General features: G+C 42.4%; 1 protein-coding gene across 1 annotated transcript in view; it reads right to left on the bottom strand.

Annotated features, from left to right (window-relative positions):
* The window catches only part of LOC139415634 (fucosyltransferase 8b (alpha (1,6) fucosyltransferase)), a 147,768-nt gene that overhangs the window by 38,914 nt on the left and 93,129 nt on the right, over positions 1 to 15,725 (bottom strand). Inside the window, exons 3-4 of the mRNA XM_071163747.1 lie at positions 10,348 to 10,469; positions 8,622 to 8,784 (exon numbers count right to left, since the gene is read on the bottom strand). Coding sequence (XP_071019848.1) covers positions 8,622 to 8,784; positions 10,348 to 10,469 — 285 coding nt within the window. The remainder of the gene's footprint in view (positions 1 to 8,621; positions 8,785 to 10,347; positions 10,470 to 15,725) is intronic.

The raw sequence follows: 15,725 nt of genomic DNA on the forward strand, positions 1-15,725 counted from the left end.
TATGTTTTGGATCATTGTCTTGTTGGAAGACAAATCTCCATCCCAGTCTCAGGTCTTTTCAAAATCAAATCAAATTTTATTTGTCACATACACATGGTTAGCAGATGTTAATGCGAGTGTAGCGAAATGCTTGTAGAACGCGAAGCGAGGCGGCCATCTCTGTCGGCGCCATCAGGTTTTCTTCCAGAATGGTCCTGTATTTGGCTCCATCCATCTTCCCATCAATTTTTACCATCTTCCCTGTCCCTGCTGAAGAAAAGCAGGCCCAAACCATGATGCTGCCACCACCATGTTTGACAGTGGGGATGGTGTGTTCAGCTGTGTTGCTTTTACGCCAAACATAACGTTTTGCATTTTTGCCAAAAAGTTCAATTTTGGTTTCATCTGACCAGAGCACCTTCTTCCACATGTTTGGTGTGTCTCCCAGATGGCTTGTGGCAAACTTTAAACAACACTTTTTATGGGTATCTTTAAGAAATGGCTTTCTTCTTGCCACTCTTCCATAAAGGCCAGATTTGTGCAATATACGACTGATTGTTGTCCTATGGACAGAGTCTCCCACCTCAGCTGTAGATCTCTGCAGTTCATCCAGAGTGATCATGGGCCTCTTGGCTGCATCTCTGATCAGTCTTCTCCTTGTATGAGCTGAAAGTTTAGAGCAGGGGTGTCAAAGTCAAATGGACGGAGGGCCAAATAAAAAAATCAGCTACAAGACGAGGGCCGGACTGTTCGAATGTTCATTGAAAAAATTTTAAATGACGCATATAGTCTAGTGAACCTAATTGAACCTACTGAAAACCTAACAAATATATTACAATATGATCAGATAAATAAAGCAATATTTTCTTATGGCTCTGTCAGTAATCTTTAATTTTCAACAGACACAAAAGACAAATTTCCTTTATATAAATATCCCCATAACATGAACATTAAATGAAAGAAACCGGTATTCAAGGCACCATCAGTAGACTATATTTTCTATTTTAGCAAAAGTGGGCTAAATTTACTTCAAAGAAAAAACAATAATAGCAATTTTCTATCATCCACTCAACTGAAATATTTTTAAAATATAATTGGATTGAAATACAAAAAAATAAAGTGCAAAAATCTATTAATCAAAAACAACACTTTGTTTAAGGAGAAGTAACATGCAGTGAAAACAAATATTAAATTTTAACTTTTAAACTTGAACTGAGTAAAAACTCTAAATATGTGATTGCACAGTAATGTTCACTTGTTTGAGGTTGAGGGTGATACTTGGTGGTGTCCCATCTTTTCCACAAGTTCATCAATGTTCGGGGTAAGGCTCTGAGCTGAAGAAATCCTCAGAATTGAGTGGAGGTGTTCAGCAGTAAGTCGACTTCTGTGTGATGTTTTGTTCAGGTTCATCAAAGAAAACAGTTGTTCACACAGGTATGTGCTGCCAAACATAGACAACGTTTGAGCAGCCTGGATGCGCAGCTGGGGCATTGTGCCGGGGAGGAAACGGGCGAACTCCGCAGCACCCACTGCCGCATATTTTGCCCTCAGTGCATCATTGCATTGGAGGTCAATCAACTCCATTTGGAGGTTTGGTGGTGAGCTTTCCACGTCAACAGCAAATGGGTTACCGAGCAGTTCCAACCTGCTTTTTTGTGCTTCAAAGTCAGCAAATCGGCGTCGAAAGTCAGCGGCAAGCATACCTATTTTATCAGCCAACTGTGTGCTCGGGAACGCACTGGTAGAGAGCTTCTCTTTCATGGTCTGGCAGCTGGGAAAGTGGCTCAAATTTTCTTTCCGCATCTGCGTCTCCCACAGAGTCAGTTTGGTTTTAAATGCCTTCACTGTACTGTACATATCAGAGATGACACGATCCCGACCCTGCAGCTGCAAGTTTATTGCATTCAGATGACTCGTAATGTCACACAGAAAAGCCATTTCACACAGAAACATTTCGTCTCGGAGTTGTGTTGTGTCTTTCCCTTTGCTGTCCAAGAACAGACAAATCTCCTCACGAAGCTCGAAACATCTTTGAAGCACCTTTCCCTGGCTTAGCCATCGCACCTCTGTGTGATAAGGCAAATCACCATGCTCCGTTTCTAACTCCGTCAGAAATGCCTTGAACTGGCGGTGATTCAAACCTTTGGCTCTGATAAAGTTAACTGTGCGCGTGATGATGCTCATTACATGCTCCATTTTCAAGGCTTTACCGCACAACGCTTCCTGGTGTATGATACAATGATAAGCTGTCAGCTCACCTGTCGCGTTTTCCTCTTGCATCTTTTCCCGTATCTTCGCCACCAGTCCGCTCCTGTGTCCACACATCGCAGGTGCTCCGTCGGTTGTCAAACCCACGAGTTTTTCCCAAGGCAGCTCCATCTCATTTACACATCTTGACACCTCTTCATACAAATCATGCCCCGTAGTTGTGCCATGCATAGGACGTAAAGCCAAAAACTCCTCTGTCACGCTTAGGTTGGAGTCCACTCCGCGGATGAAAATTGACAACTGGGCAATGTCAGAAATGTCGGTGCTCTCATCCACAGCCAAGGAATATGCAATAAAATCTTTTCCCTTTTTCACAAGCTGCTCTTTTAGATTGATGGACAACTGGTCTACTCTCTCGGCAATGGTGTTTCTGCTCAGACTCACATTTAAAAAGAGTTGCCTTTTTTCTGGGCAAACTTCGTCACAAACTTTAATCATGCAGTTTTTGATGAAATCCCCCTCCGTAAATGGCCGGGCTGATTTAGCGATCTCTTCTGCCAAAATAAAACTGGCCTTGACAGTTGCGTCCGCGTGTGTGTCCGCGTGTTTCGTTTCATAATGTCGTCTCAGATTATACTCTTTCAGTACCGCCACACTTTCTCCACACAGAAGACACACAGGTTTTCCAGCTACCTTCGTGAACATATACTCCGACTCCCACCTTGTTTGAAACCCCCGGTTCTCAGTATCCACCTTCCGTTTTGCCATTTTTGATGGGTATCTGAAAGTTAATTTTACTGTGATGCTGACGACTGCTGTGCCAATAAATATTGAAATGAAGCAGCCTACTGCTCGGTGCGTCACCTTTGCATTGTGGGAAATGTAGTATTGGTGCGTGTAAAAGATCTGCGGGCTGCCGGCTTGCTGCGGGCCGGTTCTAATAATAAATCAAGATCATCCCAGGGGCCGTAAAAAACCTTCTTGGCCCGCGGGCCTTGACTCTGACATATGTGGTTTAGAGGGACGGCCAGGTCTTGGTAGATTTGCAGTGGTCTGATACTCCTTCCATTTCAATATTATCGCTTGCACAGTGCTCCTTGGGGTGTTTAAAGCTTGGAAAATCTTTTTGTATCCAAATCCGGCTTTAAACTTCTTCAAAACAGTATCTCGGACCTGCCTGGTGTGTTCCTTGTTCTTCATGATGCTCTCTGCGCTTTTAACGGACCTCTGAGACTATCACAGTGCAGGTGCATTTATACGGAGACTTGATTACACACAGGTGGATTGTATTTATCATCATTAGTCATTTAGGTCAACATTGGATCATTCAGAGATCCTCACTGAACTTCTGGAGAGAGTTTGCTGCACTGAAAGTAAAGGGGCTGAATAATTTTGCACGCCCAATTTTTCAGTTTTTGATTTGTTAAAATAGTTTGAAATATCCAATAAATGTTGTTCCACTTCATGATTGTGTCCCACTTGTTGTTGATTCTTCACAAAAAAATACAGTTTTATATCTTTATGTTTGAAGCCTGAAATGTGGCAAAAGGTTGCAAAGTTCAAGGGGGCCGAATACTTTCGCAAGGCACTGTAGATGCACAGCTTTCTAAGCAACTGCTGGTAGGTGGTAACTGAGAACCTGTTTTAATCAGCATTTTCTTGATGCAGGTGGATTATTTTATAGGGTTAAAGGTCTAAATGAGTCCCCTGCGAAATGACCTGATTCCCCCGTCCACTCCTTCTCCAGGTTCTCCTTCTCTGTCTCAGAGGTGCGTAGAGCGGCGAAAGCAATTGATGTCAAACAAATCCCCTGGCCCCGATGGTCTAGACCCCCGCCTATTATTATGTGCAGACATAATTGCTCCCCCTTTAACATGCACATTTAACCTCACTATAAAATGTAATGAAATCCCCAAGTTGTGGGAATCAGCATTTTACCTTCTTCTTTTGAAATGAGGTGACCACAGTCTACTGAATAACTATAAGCCCATATCTAAATAGTCTGTTTTGGCAAAAGTATTGGAGTTCCTAGTCAATAAGCAGCTTAAGGCCTACTTCCAGGAAAACAATATTTTGGGTGGTATGCAATCAGGTTTCAGGACAAGCCACAACAGTACTGTTACAGTAATATTGAACGGTTTTGGATGATATTTACTGTGCTCTGGATAAGAAGTTGCATTGTGTATCAGATTTGTTCATAGATTTGTCAAAGGAATGGGACACTGTGGACCATACTGTATTGGTGCAGAGACTGAAGTGTATTGGGATTACTGGTCATGCTCTAGAGTGGTTTGTGAAATACCTGTCAAATAGAACCCATTGTGTTAAGGCAGATGGTTGTAAATCCGACATCATAGAGCTGCACTCAAGTGTGCCTCAAGGATCCATTTTAGGTCCCCTGTTGTTTATAATCTAGATCAACAACATTGGGAGACATGTTGAGACAGCTGACGTTTAATGCGAATGACACTGTCTCTATTCAAGTTGCAGCAGTTTGATTTTGGCTTTTGAAAAATCTAACATCAGAAATAATCTGTGCAAATTTGTTCTGAATTCCTCTTAAACAAAACACATGCTAATTTCCAATACTAAACACTCTGAAAACCATGTCATTACTACCTTGGAAGGGAATTCCATATAGCGAGTCAAGAAGTACAAATATCTGGGCGTTTGGGTGGATGAGAAGCAGAGCTTCACTACTCATCTTGAGAACCTGGTAAAGAAGATCAGGTTGAGAATAGGTTTTATTACTGGTATAAGGCTCAGCCAGAAAGAGCTGCTACGGTGTACATTCCTCTCTGTCTTGGACTACAGTGATGTAATTTATATGCAGACCTCAAGCACTACCATGAAGGCACTTGATTCTGTGTTTCACGCAGCTCTTAGGTTTATTACCAACCAAAAGCTTTTGACACACCACTGTGATCTCGATAGTGCTGTTGGCTGGTCTTCATTGACTCTACAGTACATAGATCATAGTATACCAATCTTGAAGCCTAAGGCCATTTTGGGAAAACTGCCACTTTATCTCCGTTATTCTTTGATAAGGTCAGAACATATATATCAGTTATGGTCTCACTCCTACTTACTTTTAACGGTTCCTATAATCAGAAAGGATCACGGCAAAAAGGCGCTTTAGCTACTCAGCTCCGTGGTCTTGGAATTCTCTCCAGGCCAGCTTGAAACGCCATGGTCTTGTTCCCTTGGAGGAGTTCAGTTGGTTGACTCACATATTACTGAGGAATGTGATTGTCATTAGGATTTGATGCAGTGGTACATATGATAGATTTTTTTTTTGTTTTTATCTATGACGCTTGTTTGTTTCTGTGATTGAAATGTATATGCTATAGAATGCTAAATGTGTCTGATCAGATATTAGCAAACTAATAGATGAGTTGCCACCTCCACTTATTTGCATCAGATAACCAAATATACAGATGGAGATTCAGTGAAACACAATCACATTGATTGATTATCAGACAAGTCAAGGGCTTTTAGTCGGGATGTAGCCCCTATAGGCTAAAAAAAGCAAAATAATCAACCTGCTATACTAGGCTAGCGTAGGCTACATAGCTAGCTAACATTACAGCAAAGTTTTCTGATAACACTGTTAGAAGAGCAAACTAAACAGAAAAATTAAAATCATGAACACTCACCTCAATTAGGCTAACATTTTGCCAGCCTAATTGTAACCAAATATTCAAACTGAGATTCGGACATTGGTTGATTTATCAAGATGAGTCCCAACACTTGTCTCAAAACAGCGCGTTAACGCTGTCGCAATCAGAACGGTGCCAACATTATAGTTGATAATACTTTAAAGCTATTGCTTTTAAAATATTTAAAATGGTTGGATGACTTTGGGAGTTTCAGTAAGCAACAATTTGATATATGCCTTCAATTGCATTAGCCTACTTTATTCCAATATTTTTATCATTCAGTGATATTCATTCCCATAATTATTGATTGACCCATCCAGTCGTGGTTCAGAAAAGGTGCATGCGTAGTGGTGGGCTTTGCGAAGTGACATGCTTCGCAAATTTTAGAACTGCCACGAGGAGGGAAACAGCCTAGTAACAGGTGCTGCCTAGAAACCATCATTATGAAGCATCAAATCTCATGAACACACGCTGTTTACACCGAATTTAGCTATGACTGTGTTCTAGGAGCATTCTTGCAACAACAAGTGAACGTTTTTGCATCATAAAATAAACATTGTAGAAGCATCTGCACAACTGGAAGCTTTGGTGTTTTGGGAACATACATTTCGGTTTTTTGCACCCTAAAATAAACATTGTAGAATCATCCACACAACTGGACAGTTTTTGTGTTTTGAGAAGAGATTTTTTTTCCCCACAATGTGATGCTCCAACAAAATGTTTTCTGGGGAACGTTCTTGTAACATCAGGTGAATGGGCCAGGTGAAAAGGGTCCATATCGGGAATATATTTACATGACACATTTTTTATATATATATTCTACAGAATACAGAACATTTCCAATGCATATTTTGAGTTTGTAGATAAGTACCATATCCTGACAAATTCTGATTCCAAAAGTGTCTTTTAGACAGACTCAGTATTTCAAACATTAGGAACACCCCCCCCCCCCCCACCCCCTTTTTATTGCCCTCTATCAGTCTCAATTCGTCAGGGCATTGACTCTACAAGGTGTTGAAAGCGTTCCACAGGGATGCTGGCCCATGTTGACTCCGATGATTTCCCATAGTTGTGTAAAGTTGGCTGGATGTCCTTTGAGTGGTGGGACCATACTTGATACACACAGGAAACTGTTAAGCAAAAAACAAACTAGCAGCTTTACAGTTCATGACACAAACCGGTGCTTCTAGCACCCATTACTATGCCCCATTCTAAGGTACTTAAATATTTGTTCTTGCCTATTCACCCTCTGAATGGTACACATACACAATCCACGTCTCAATTGTCTCAAGACTTAAAAATCCTTCTTTAACCGGTCTCCTCCCCTTCATCTACACTGGTTGAAGTGGATTTAGCAAGGGACATCACTAAGGGATCATAGCTAACACCTGTATTCACCTGATCAGTCTGTCATGGAAAGAGCAGGTGTTCTTAATGTTTTGTATACTCAATGTATATGATATTGGGATTACTCCGAATTATCCACATTATTTTAGGTGAATGTTTTTTGCATCCTAAAATAAAGAATCATTCACACAACTGGACAGTTTTGGTGTTTTGGGAACATATCTTTTGTGATGTCCCAACACTGTTCCCACCAGACTGTTCCCACAACCTAATGAAACATTCTGGGAACCTTTAAAGAACAGACGCAATGTGTTCTAGGAACATTCGTGCAACGTCAGGTGAATCTTTTTTGTACCCTAAAATAAATATTGTAGAATCATCCGCACACAACTGTTTTGAGAACATCTCTTTGTCCCCACAATGTGACGTCCACACAATGTTCTCACCAGACTGTTCTCACAACATTCTGGGAACCTTTAAAGAACAGATTAAAAGGTGCACTGTGTACAAATCGCTTCGCCATTTCCTGTGTAACTTGTTCCTAACCTTTTTTTTGTTATGATGCCCAAATAATAATTTCTAGTTGAATGAACATACGAGACAATTTGTGGAAACACATTTTAAGTTTTCTCATGTTGGAGCTATACTTGGGCCAACTAAACATTTTAAATTGAAGTAACACTTTGACCGAAGAGTTGAGTAAACAAAACAAAAAGACTGTGGAACCAGTTACTTAATAATATTCAGTTGAAAGATTTTTTTACAGTGTGGGTGAATAGACAGACAGACCCTGTGGGCTTTGGGAGACGAGAGGGGAGCTTCTTTTGTTGGTTGTATACATGCGCGTGTCTGTGTGTGTATGTATGTATGTCTTTCTGTATGCATGCTCCGTCTCCTTTTCTGTGTGGCTTGTGGGGGCTTCCTCTGCCCGGCGCTTGCTGCAGATGCAGACTTTCGAAGCTGCAGGCTGGAGACAGGGGTTGACGGGCGGCTGAGCTGAGCAGCCCTGAGTACTGATTACTCGCTCCAATTGGTGGACAATTATTGCCCCATTTACAAGTAATAAATCAACAAGGAGGCAGAGAAAGGGAGGGAGGGAGGGAGGAGGGGAGAGAGGGCTGGGGGACACTGCAGTCTTACAGGGCCCATCAACTACGTGAACGTGTGTCTCATGTCTCAACCGCTCCCTGCTCTCGATGAGCTCAAGGCCAACACAAAGGAAGAGAGAGTGGAAAGGAAAAGTGTGTGTGCGTGTTCCTGTTGTTTCTGTGTGTGTGGCGGGATGGGGGGGGGGCAGCCTGTGAAAGGCTTTTAAGAGGTCAAATCAATTCAAATGTTATTGCAGTGTGTGTGCATGCGTGCATGTTTGTGTTTATGTACTGTATGTGTGTGTGTGTGTGTGTGTATCTGTCTGTGTGTGTCTCTGACCTCTGCTGGTGTCCCAGGTCTTGTAGCAGGGTGTCAGCCTGTCTGGGCCTTCCCCCCGCCTCCACATGGCCAAGGCTCTTCACCTCACTGCGGACAAAGTACCAGAGCTCCCTCACACCGTTCTCTACCCTCCGCCTCAGCTCCTCCTGGGTGGGGCCTGGACCTGAGGGGTGGTGGGGATTGTGGAGGGAAGAGGGGAAGGAGGGAGGGAGCGAGGGGGGATAGAACAACTATTATGAACATAAAGCACAGGTGGAATTGTCATTGAACACATGGTAGCTTCAGGAACATTCTGGATCGTCTGCTTTCTCAATCCCTGCCTCTCAACCTCCCTCCCAAGGGGTTGCTTTGATCAGAGCAGTATTAGCACATCTGTTTTGTCCGTACAGGATGGAACACCACACTTATACATATTTTACAGACACAATCTATTTTACAATAGTTATATTTTGTTTGTTTTTAGTCCTTCCTCTATTTCTGATGTCCATCCAGTTTGATTTCTATTTGTAACTATGTTATTTCACAAAAGTTCTGAATATATATATACATTTTACAGATCCGGTATGTTTTACATTAGTTATTTTGTTATTAGTCCTACCCTTCAGCTCCATTCAACCCCTCCCATCTATCTCTTTATTAACACCATCCATTTTGGATTTCTATTTGCCATATATTTTTCAACTGTGGTGTGATGCTTCACAAAAGTACTCAACCTTTCTATTCTCATAGCTTCTACAGATTGTACTTTTTTTTTGCTAAAATAACAATTATATTATTGATTTATCGACTATGGCTTTTCAAATCACCCACTATTGCTATCTGCAGCGTTAGTTCTAGGCAAATGTTGCAATTTTTCAGACATTCCTGGACCTGTGACCAAAAACGAGCTACATACAGACAATACCAAAATAAATGATCTAATGACTCTGCCTCCTCACAGCAAAATCTGCAAAGCTGGGAAGATTGTATCCCCCATATATATATCATTCTATTGGTTGCAATAATTTTGTATAGTAATTGAAAAGTGTTTCCACATATGTTGCCAAAGCAAACATATGGACACATATAGAATCAATGAGTAGTAACATTTAACAGGACACTACAGTAAGAAATGAATGAGGACAATAATGAAATAGTGAGAAAGACACAGGTAGAAATGTTATTGCTCTGGTTGGTCGTTCCACTGGCTGTCCCTACGGGGTGGGGCAGGAAGCTACATATTTTGAGGCTGATATCGCACAAAGGGTTTTTTCTCACAGATATTGGATTTTCTCCTTTTGCTTCAAAATTGTTGTATTGCTCTCTCTCTCACACTAATTCTATTCCATTCCCACGTTTACCCACTCACCTAGCAACTACCCTATCCTCCTGACGCTCACTTTTTAGACACACACAGATGCAAGCTTAAAAAAAGCACACACACACACACACACACACACACACACACACACACACACACACACACACACACACACACACACACACACACACACACACACACACACACACACACACACACACACTCACACTCACACACACACATTTGTCCTGTCAGCTGAGTTTAGCTGCTAGCACAGCATTGGATTAGCCTGATCTATCTGACTTCATACCAACTGATCCTATAGGTACAGTTCCACCTGGTCAACCCTTCCTATCTGGGATTCTCCCACAGCTTTCCTCTTCTCTCCCCCGACATGTCCTTCCCAGGTCCTGCTGTTCTGCTCACCATCTCCGGTCAGTCTCTGGAAGCTGTGGATCTTCTGCTTGGCTCTGGTCAGCTGGTCCTCCAGCGAGCGTAGTCTCCCCACAGCCAGGGCCCCTCCCTCTTCTACTTTGCCCTCAGGTATCCTGCAACAAGAGACGAGGGTGAGAGAGAGCAATGGGTTTGGGAGTGTGTGGATGTGCGTGTGTTTGTTTTTCATCATCTTTCTCAGCTGGGTTAGTATATGAGTTACAGCTCTTATGCAGTGTGTGTGTGTGTGTGTGTGTGTGTGTGTGTGTGTGTGTGTGTGTGTGTGTGTAGCTCTTTGTGGCTGTCTTGATTAAATGTGAGCATGCATCAAAGAGTGTTCAATAGCACAGTATTTCAGTGAGCTTAGCAAATTTGCAGCTGAAAATCTTGCAAAGCTTAATTGCTAATTACAATTTAAATTACGCTCAGGCCGCCTTTTAGCCCATTTAAAATGTAGCCTACATTGCTCGCTTTTCACTAATGAGTATTTGTAAAGTATAATGCAGTGGTTTTCAACCAGGTTGCCGGGAAACCTTTCCAAATCGTGTACATTTTTTGAAACACACACTTGTAAACGTGACCTGTTGAACGTACAGGGAATTCTGACTTGGGAGCACCAGTGACGCTCGGATAATAAATGAAATGGCACATGGTTACATCTGTATCGTTGTTTCAAGTCCAGTGAACTCAGGCTGTTGCCACAATTGTATTATATGAGGGGCGCGCATCATGAGCAATGTCATTTGTTTCATTTTACTTCACCTGTGAGAACCATTAGCATAGGCAAGTCTGATTAGAATTAGCTGTACCACATCCTAAGACACAGGAACAAACGGAGCATGGATCTTTACAGATCCACTGCAGATAACCGCTTATCTGTAGTCCAAACCATTCAACCATTATTTTACTTTCTTAAAGGGGTACACACAAATGAATCATCATAAGTAAGGAACTAATAGCTCAAATAAAATGTAATCCATAAAACATGGTTCAGATGAGATGGAGGTCATTACCATTAAATAAATGAATAGGGATATTTTAGGCGAGCTGTAGAATTTTCAAGCTGTACCACAGTTCAATGCTACAATGCTGTATACAGTGTGCTATAGTGACTGGAAATGTCTCACTTGATACCATTTCCTGAGCATCTCAATTACTTCATGAAAAGGTTGTCCTCTTTTTCATAACACACAGATTACACATAGCCACGAACGTGCGCGCAAGCTCACACACACACACACACACACACAATCTTCAATCATGATGGCAAATTAAAATGCCTTAACGCTATCTAATACATTAATACCTATATGAAAATATTAATAGAAACAGCTCCAAGTGTGTCCAGACACATCCAGTCATTTGTGAACCGAGACAGAGGCTTTGTTAATGAGTCATCAGGCACGCAAACTCAATTTGCTTCCTGAGTGGGGAACATCAGAAGCTGTCAGGCAGAAGGAGGAGACTTTTATAGTAACATGGGTCATTATAAAACATGCACACACACATCAGAGAACTAAGCTAACAGCAGTGCGGGAGTAAAGAAACGAAGAAATGAAAAAAGGACTGATGAATAACCACTTGAAGTTCACATTTGGGCAGCAGTGGATAAGGGACAAGGTTAACCTTTCAAAAATCCCCTGTGATATTAGTTCATATTACTGTGAAATGGTCTTCCAACTCTCCCCGAGTCGCAGAAACTTGAGAAAGGGCTGTTTCACTTGCCTGAGTCTGACAAAGCTCTTACGAAGGAAGACCCATTACGTGTGTTCTCCTCCTTCAAGGTCAGGGGTCAGCTCCGAAGTGTGCAACGTTCCAGATTGTTCAGTTAGAAGAAGTGTATTCATTACATTTCTATGGGTAACATTATGAACGTTTAACCTCACTGTAAGAAGACAATGAGAGGGACTCCCAGAGGCCACCGCCTTACTGACCAGCTCACACGATCACGTAGGAACAAGGGCTGGGGGCTTGTTTAGGACGATGCAACTTGCAGAATGTTCAGATAGAAATTCATGTAGACTATGATATAACATTATTCTCTGTCCTGAAGAATATATCATCATTTCATTTAAAGAGAGCCTCTGATTACAGCTCTATATGTTACATTTCTATCTGCACCATTCTGAACGCTCTACATTACCGAAAATACCCCATGAGGATCCTGGAATGAAGAGGCAAACAAGTTTGTAGTTCCACAGTGTAGCACCTCCGACTAGAGACACAAATCCTTACAGCACTCACTCTATGTGATGCTAACAAAGGCTAACAAGCATAACATGTGTCTACTGCTAGCTCAGATGATAACAGAGAGACGTCAAATAGTAGACACCTGCAGCCACAGACAACAGACGTAAACATGTCAACACAGAGACAAAGACACAACATGAATGCAAACACAGCAACAACACCAAAGACGACCTACCACTGACAGAATACACATCAAATGAACAAAAAGTGCTCAAAGGATCCCTGACATGAATATGTGCTATACTTTTGTCCCGAAGGACAAACAGAACTGAGGCTAGGCAGGGTAACTTGGAGGGTAAAATATGTAAAACGGCACAATCCGATCGTGCATTGTCTTCTATGCATGTTTTAAAGGCAATGTTCCTTCAAATCGCTGAGGACACATTCACGGTGAACACTATGACCACTCAATCGGAAATGACTAATTAAATGTAAATTACGCTATAACCCGGATCTTCCGCGTTCTGATTGAATCTAGGCCTTTGTTTAATGAAACGGGAGAGAGATAGCGGACGGGAAAATTCCAACTGGGAGGGGGAGGGAGGAATGAAGAACACTGTTCAGTCTGAGTGAAAGAAGGACAGGCTGAGAATGAGGGAGCAGGGAGCCCCGCGGCAACGGCCACTGAGGCAGAAAGCAGGTGAGATTCCGCATGCACAGCCCCCGTTCCCTCGGAAACGCTGCCCGCTGCCTCCTCATTGGCTCGCCTCCGCCTGGTAACCATGGAGTTAGGAGTCACATTAAGATCGGAGCTGGATACAGCAGTTTAAACGGGGGGCGAATAATGTGTGCAAGGCATAATGGTACTGCATACATATTTCCATATTCCATTCGCCTCCTCTGTTCCGAGACTTCATAGGTGACCTTAGAGCTGACCTGGGCAGAGACATACACATGGATAGGAATGTAAAGCACTGCTAGAATCACACAGATGAAAGTGGGGCTATATAAATACAATTTACATCTGGAAAAGACGGGTGATGTGTGGAGCCGTGGGGGGAGACCCTATATATATATATGTGTGTGAGTGTGAGAGTGAGAGTGAGAGCGAGTGAGAGAGAGAGTGTTAAAGGCTGTGTATTGGAGTCAAAATCCCAGCTGGTGCTTGATACCCTATTACTCCAAACCTCAAATTCACTAGAAGTGAAGTACGAGCTAATCCACGCCCACACGGCCAGACTCCAGCTCTCTCCAAGCTCATCTCTTCCAATCAGGCCAGGCTTACACAGTTGTTGTGCCCACAGACAGCTCACACAATGGGCTAGTGTTGCTGTCAGAGCCCCTGCCTTCCCTGAGACGACCAGGTCAACAGAAGTTCAGTCTGGAGGCAGTGGCAGTGGTAGCAGGCAGTGTCTGCTCAGTGGAACCATACTGGGCTAATGACATTACCCAGTAAATGAGTCCTCTCACCAGAGTCACCACACAAGGAATACAGTCAATGGCACACAGGCAGCGCTCAAGTCATGAGATAAGATCTTACATACAGAGAGACACAAAGATACACACACACAATGAGGCTATAGACACACAATGGGGGACACACATAGACAAGCAGACACACACATGCACAAATACTAGCAAGGCTCAAGCCAAGCCCACCTGAGAAAACATCTCTTTGCTCTCAGTTGGCTGTGTTTGAGTAGTGGATGATCTATTTGTCAGCTAATTGCCACTTCACCGATTGCTTTCAAAATTGAACAAGAAAGAGTTGATGTTTGATTAGATCAGGGGGGTAACTTGGGTTTAGAAGTGGTCGGGGACATAATACAAAGTACCGGTCAAACGTTTGGACACCGACTCATTCAAGGGTTTTTCTTAATTTTTTTGTATTTTCTACATTTTATAATAATAGTGAATACATCAACACTATGAAATAACACAAATGGAATCATGCATTAACCAAAAAAAGTGTTAAACAAATCAAAATATATTTTATATTTGAGACTTGATGACAGCTTTTCACACTCTTGGCGTTCTCTCAACCAGCTTCATAATGTCACCTGGAATGCATTTCAATTAACAGGTGTGCCTTGTTAAAAGTTAATTTGTGGAATTTCTTCCCTTCTTAATGTGTTTGAGCAAATCAGTTGTGTTGTGACAAGGTAGGGGTGGTATACAGAAGATAGCCCTATTTGGTAAAAGACCAAGTCCATATTATGGCAAGAACAGCTCATATAAGCAAAGAGAAATGACAGTCCTTCATTACTTTAAGACATGAAGGTCAGTCAATACGGAAAATGTCAAGAACTTTTTAAGTTTCATCAAGTGCAGTTGCAAAAACCATCAAGCGCTATGATGAAACTGGCTCTCATGATGACCGCCACAGGAAAGGAAGATCCAGAGTTACCTCTGGATACGTTCATTAGAGTTAACTGCACCTCAGATTGCGGGCCAAATAAAAGCTTCACAGAGTTCAAGTAACAGACACATCTCAACATCAACTGTTCACAGGAGACTGTGTGAATCAGGCCTTCATGGTTGAATTTCTGCAAAGAAACCAATACTAAATGACACAATACGAAGAAAAAACACGAGCAATGGACATTAGATAGGTGGAAATCTGTCCTTTGGGATTTTTGGTTCCAACCGCTGTGTCTTTGTGAGACGCAGAGTAAGTGAGAGGAGGAGTTATGCAGGTGTGGCGGGTGCTTTGCTGGTGACACTGTCAGTAATTTATTTAGAATTCAAGGCACGCTTAACCAGGATGGTTTCCACAGAATTCTGCTGTGATACACCATCACGTGTGGTTTGTGCTTAGTGGGACTATCATTTGTTTTTCAACAGGACAATGTCCCAAAACACACCTCCAGGCGGTGTAAGGGCTATTTGACCAAGATGGAGAGTGATGCACTGCTGCATCACATGAACTGACCTCCACAATCACCCGACCTCAACCCAACTGAGATGGTTGACCAACAGAAGGACAACCATCTCTGCAGCACTCCATCAATCAGACCTTTATGGTAGAGTTGCCAGACGGAAGCCACTCCTCAGTAAAAGGCACATGACAGCCCGCTTGGGGTTTGCCAAAAGGCACTGAATGCCAATTGTTATGTCTGGAGGAAACGTGGCCCCATACTACAGTAAAGCATGGTGGTGGCAACATCATGCTGTGGGGAAGT

This window comes from Oncorhynchus clarkii, chromosome 8, assembly GCF_045791955.1.
Source record: "Oncorhynchus clarkii lewisi isolate Uvic-CL-2024 chromosome 8, UVic_Ocla_1.0, whole genome shotgun sequence".
NCBI lineage: Eukaryota > Metazoa > Chordata > Actinopteri > Salmoniformes > Salmonidae > Oncorhynchus > Oncorhynchus clarkii.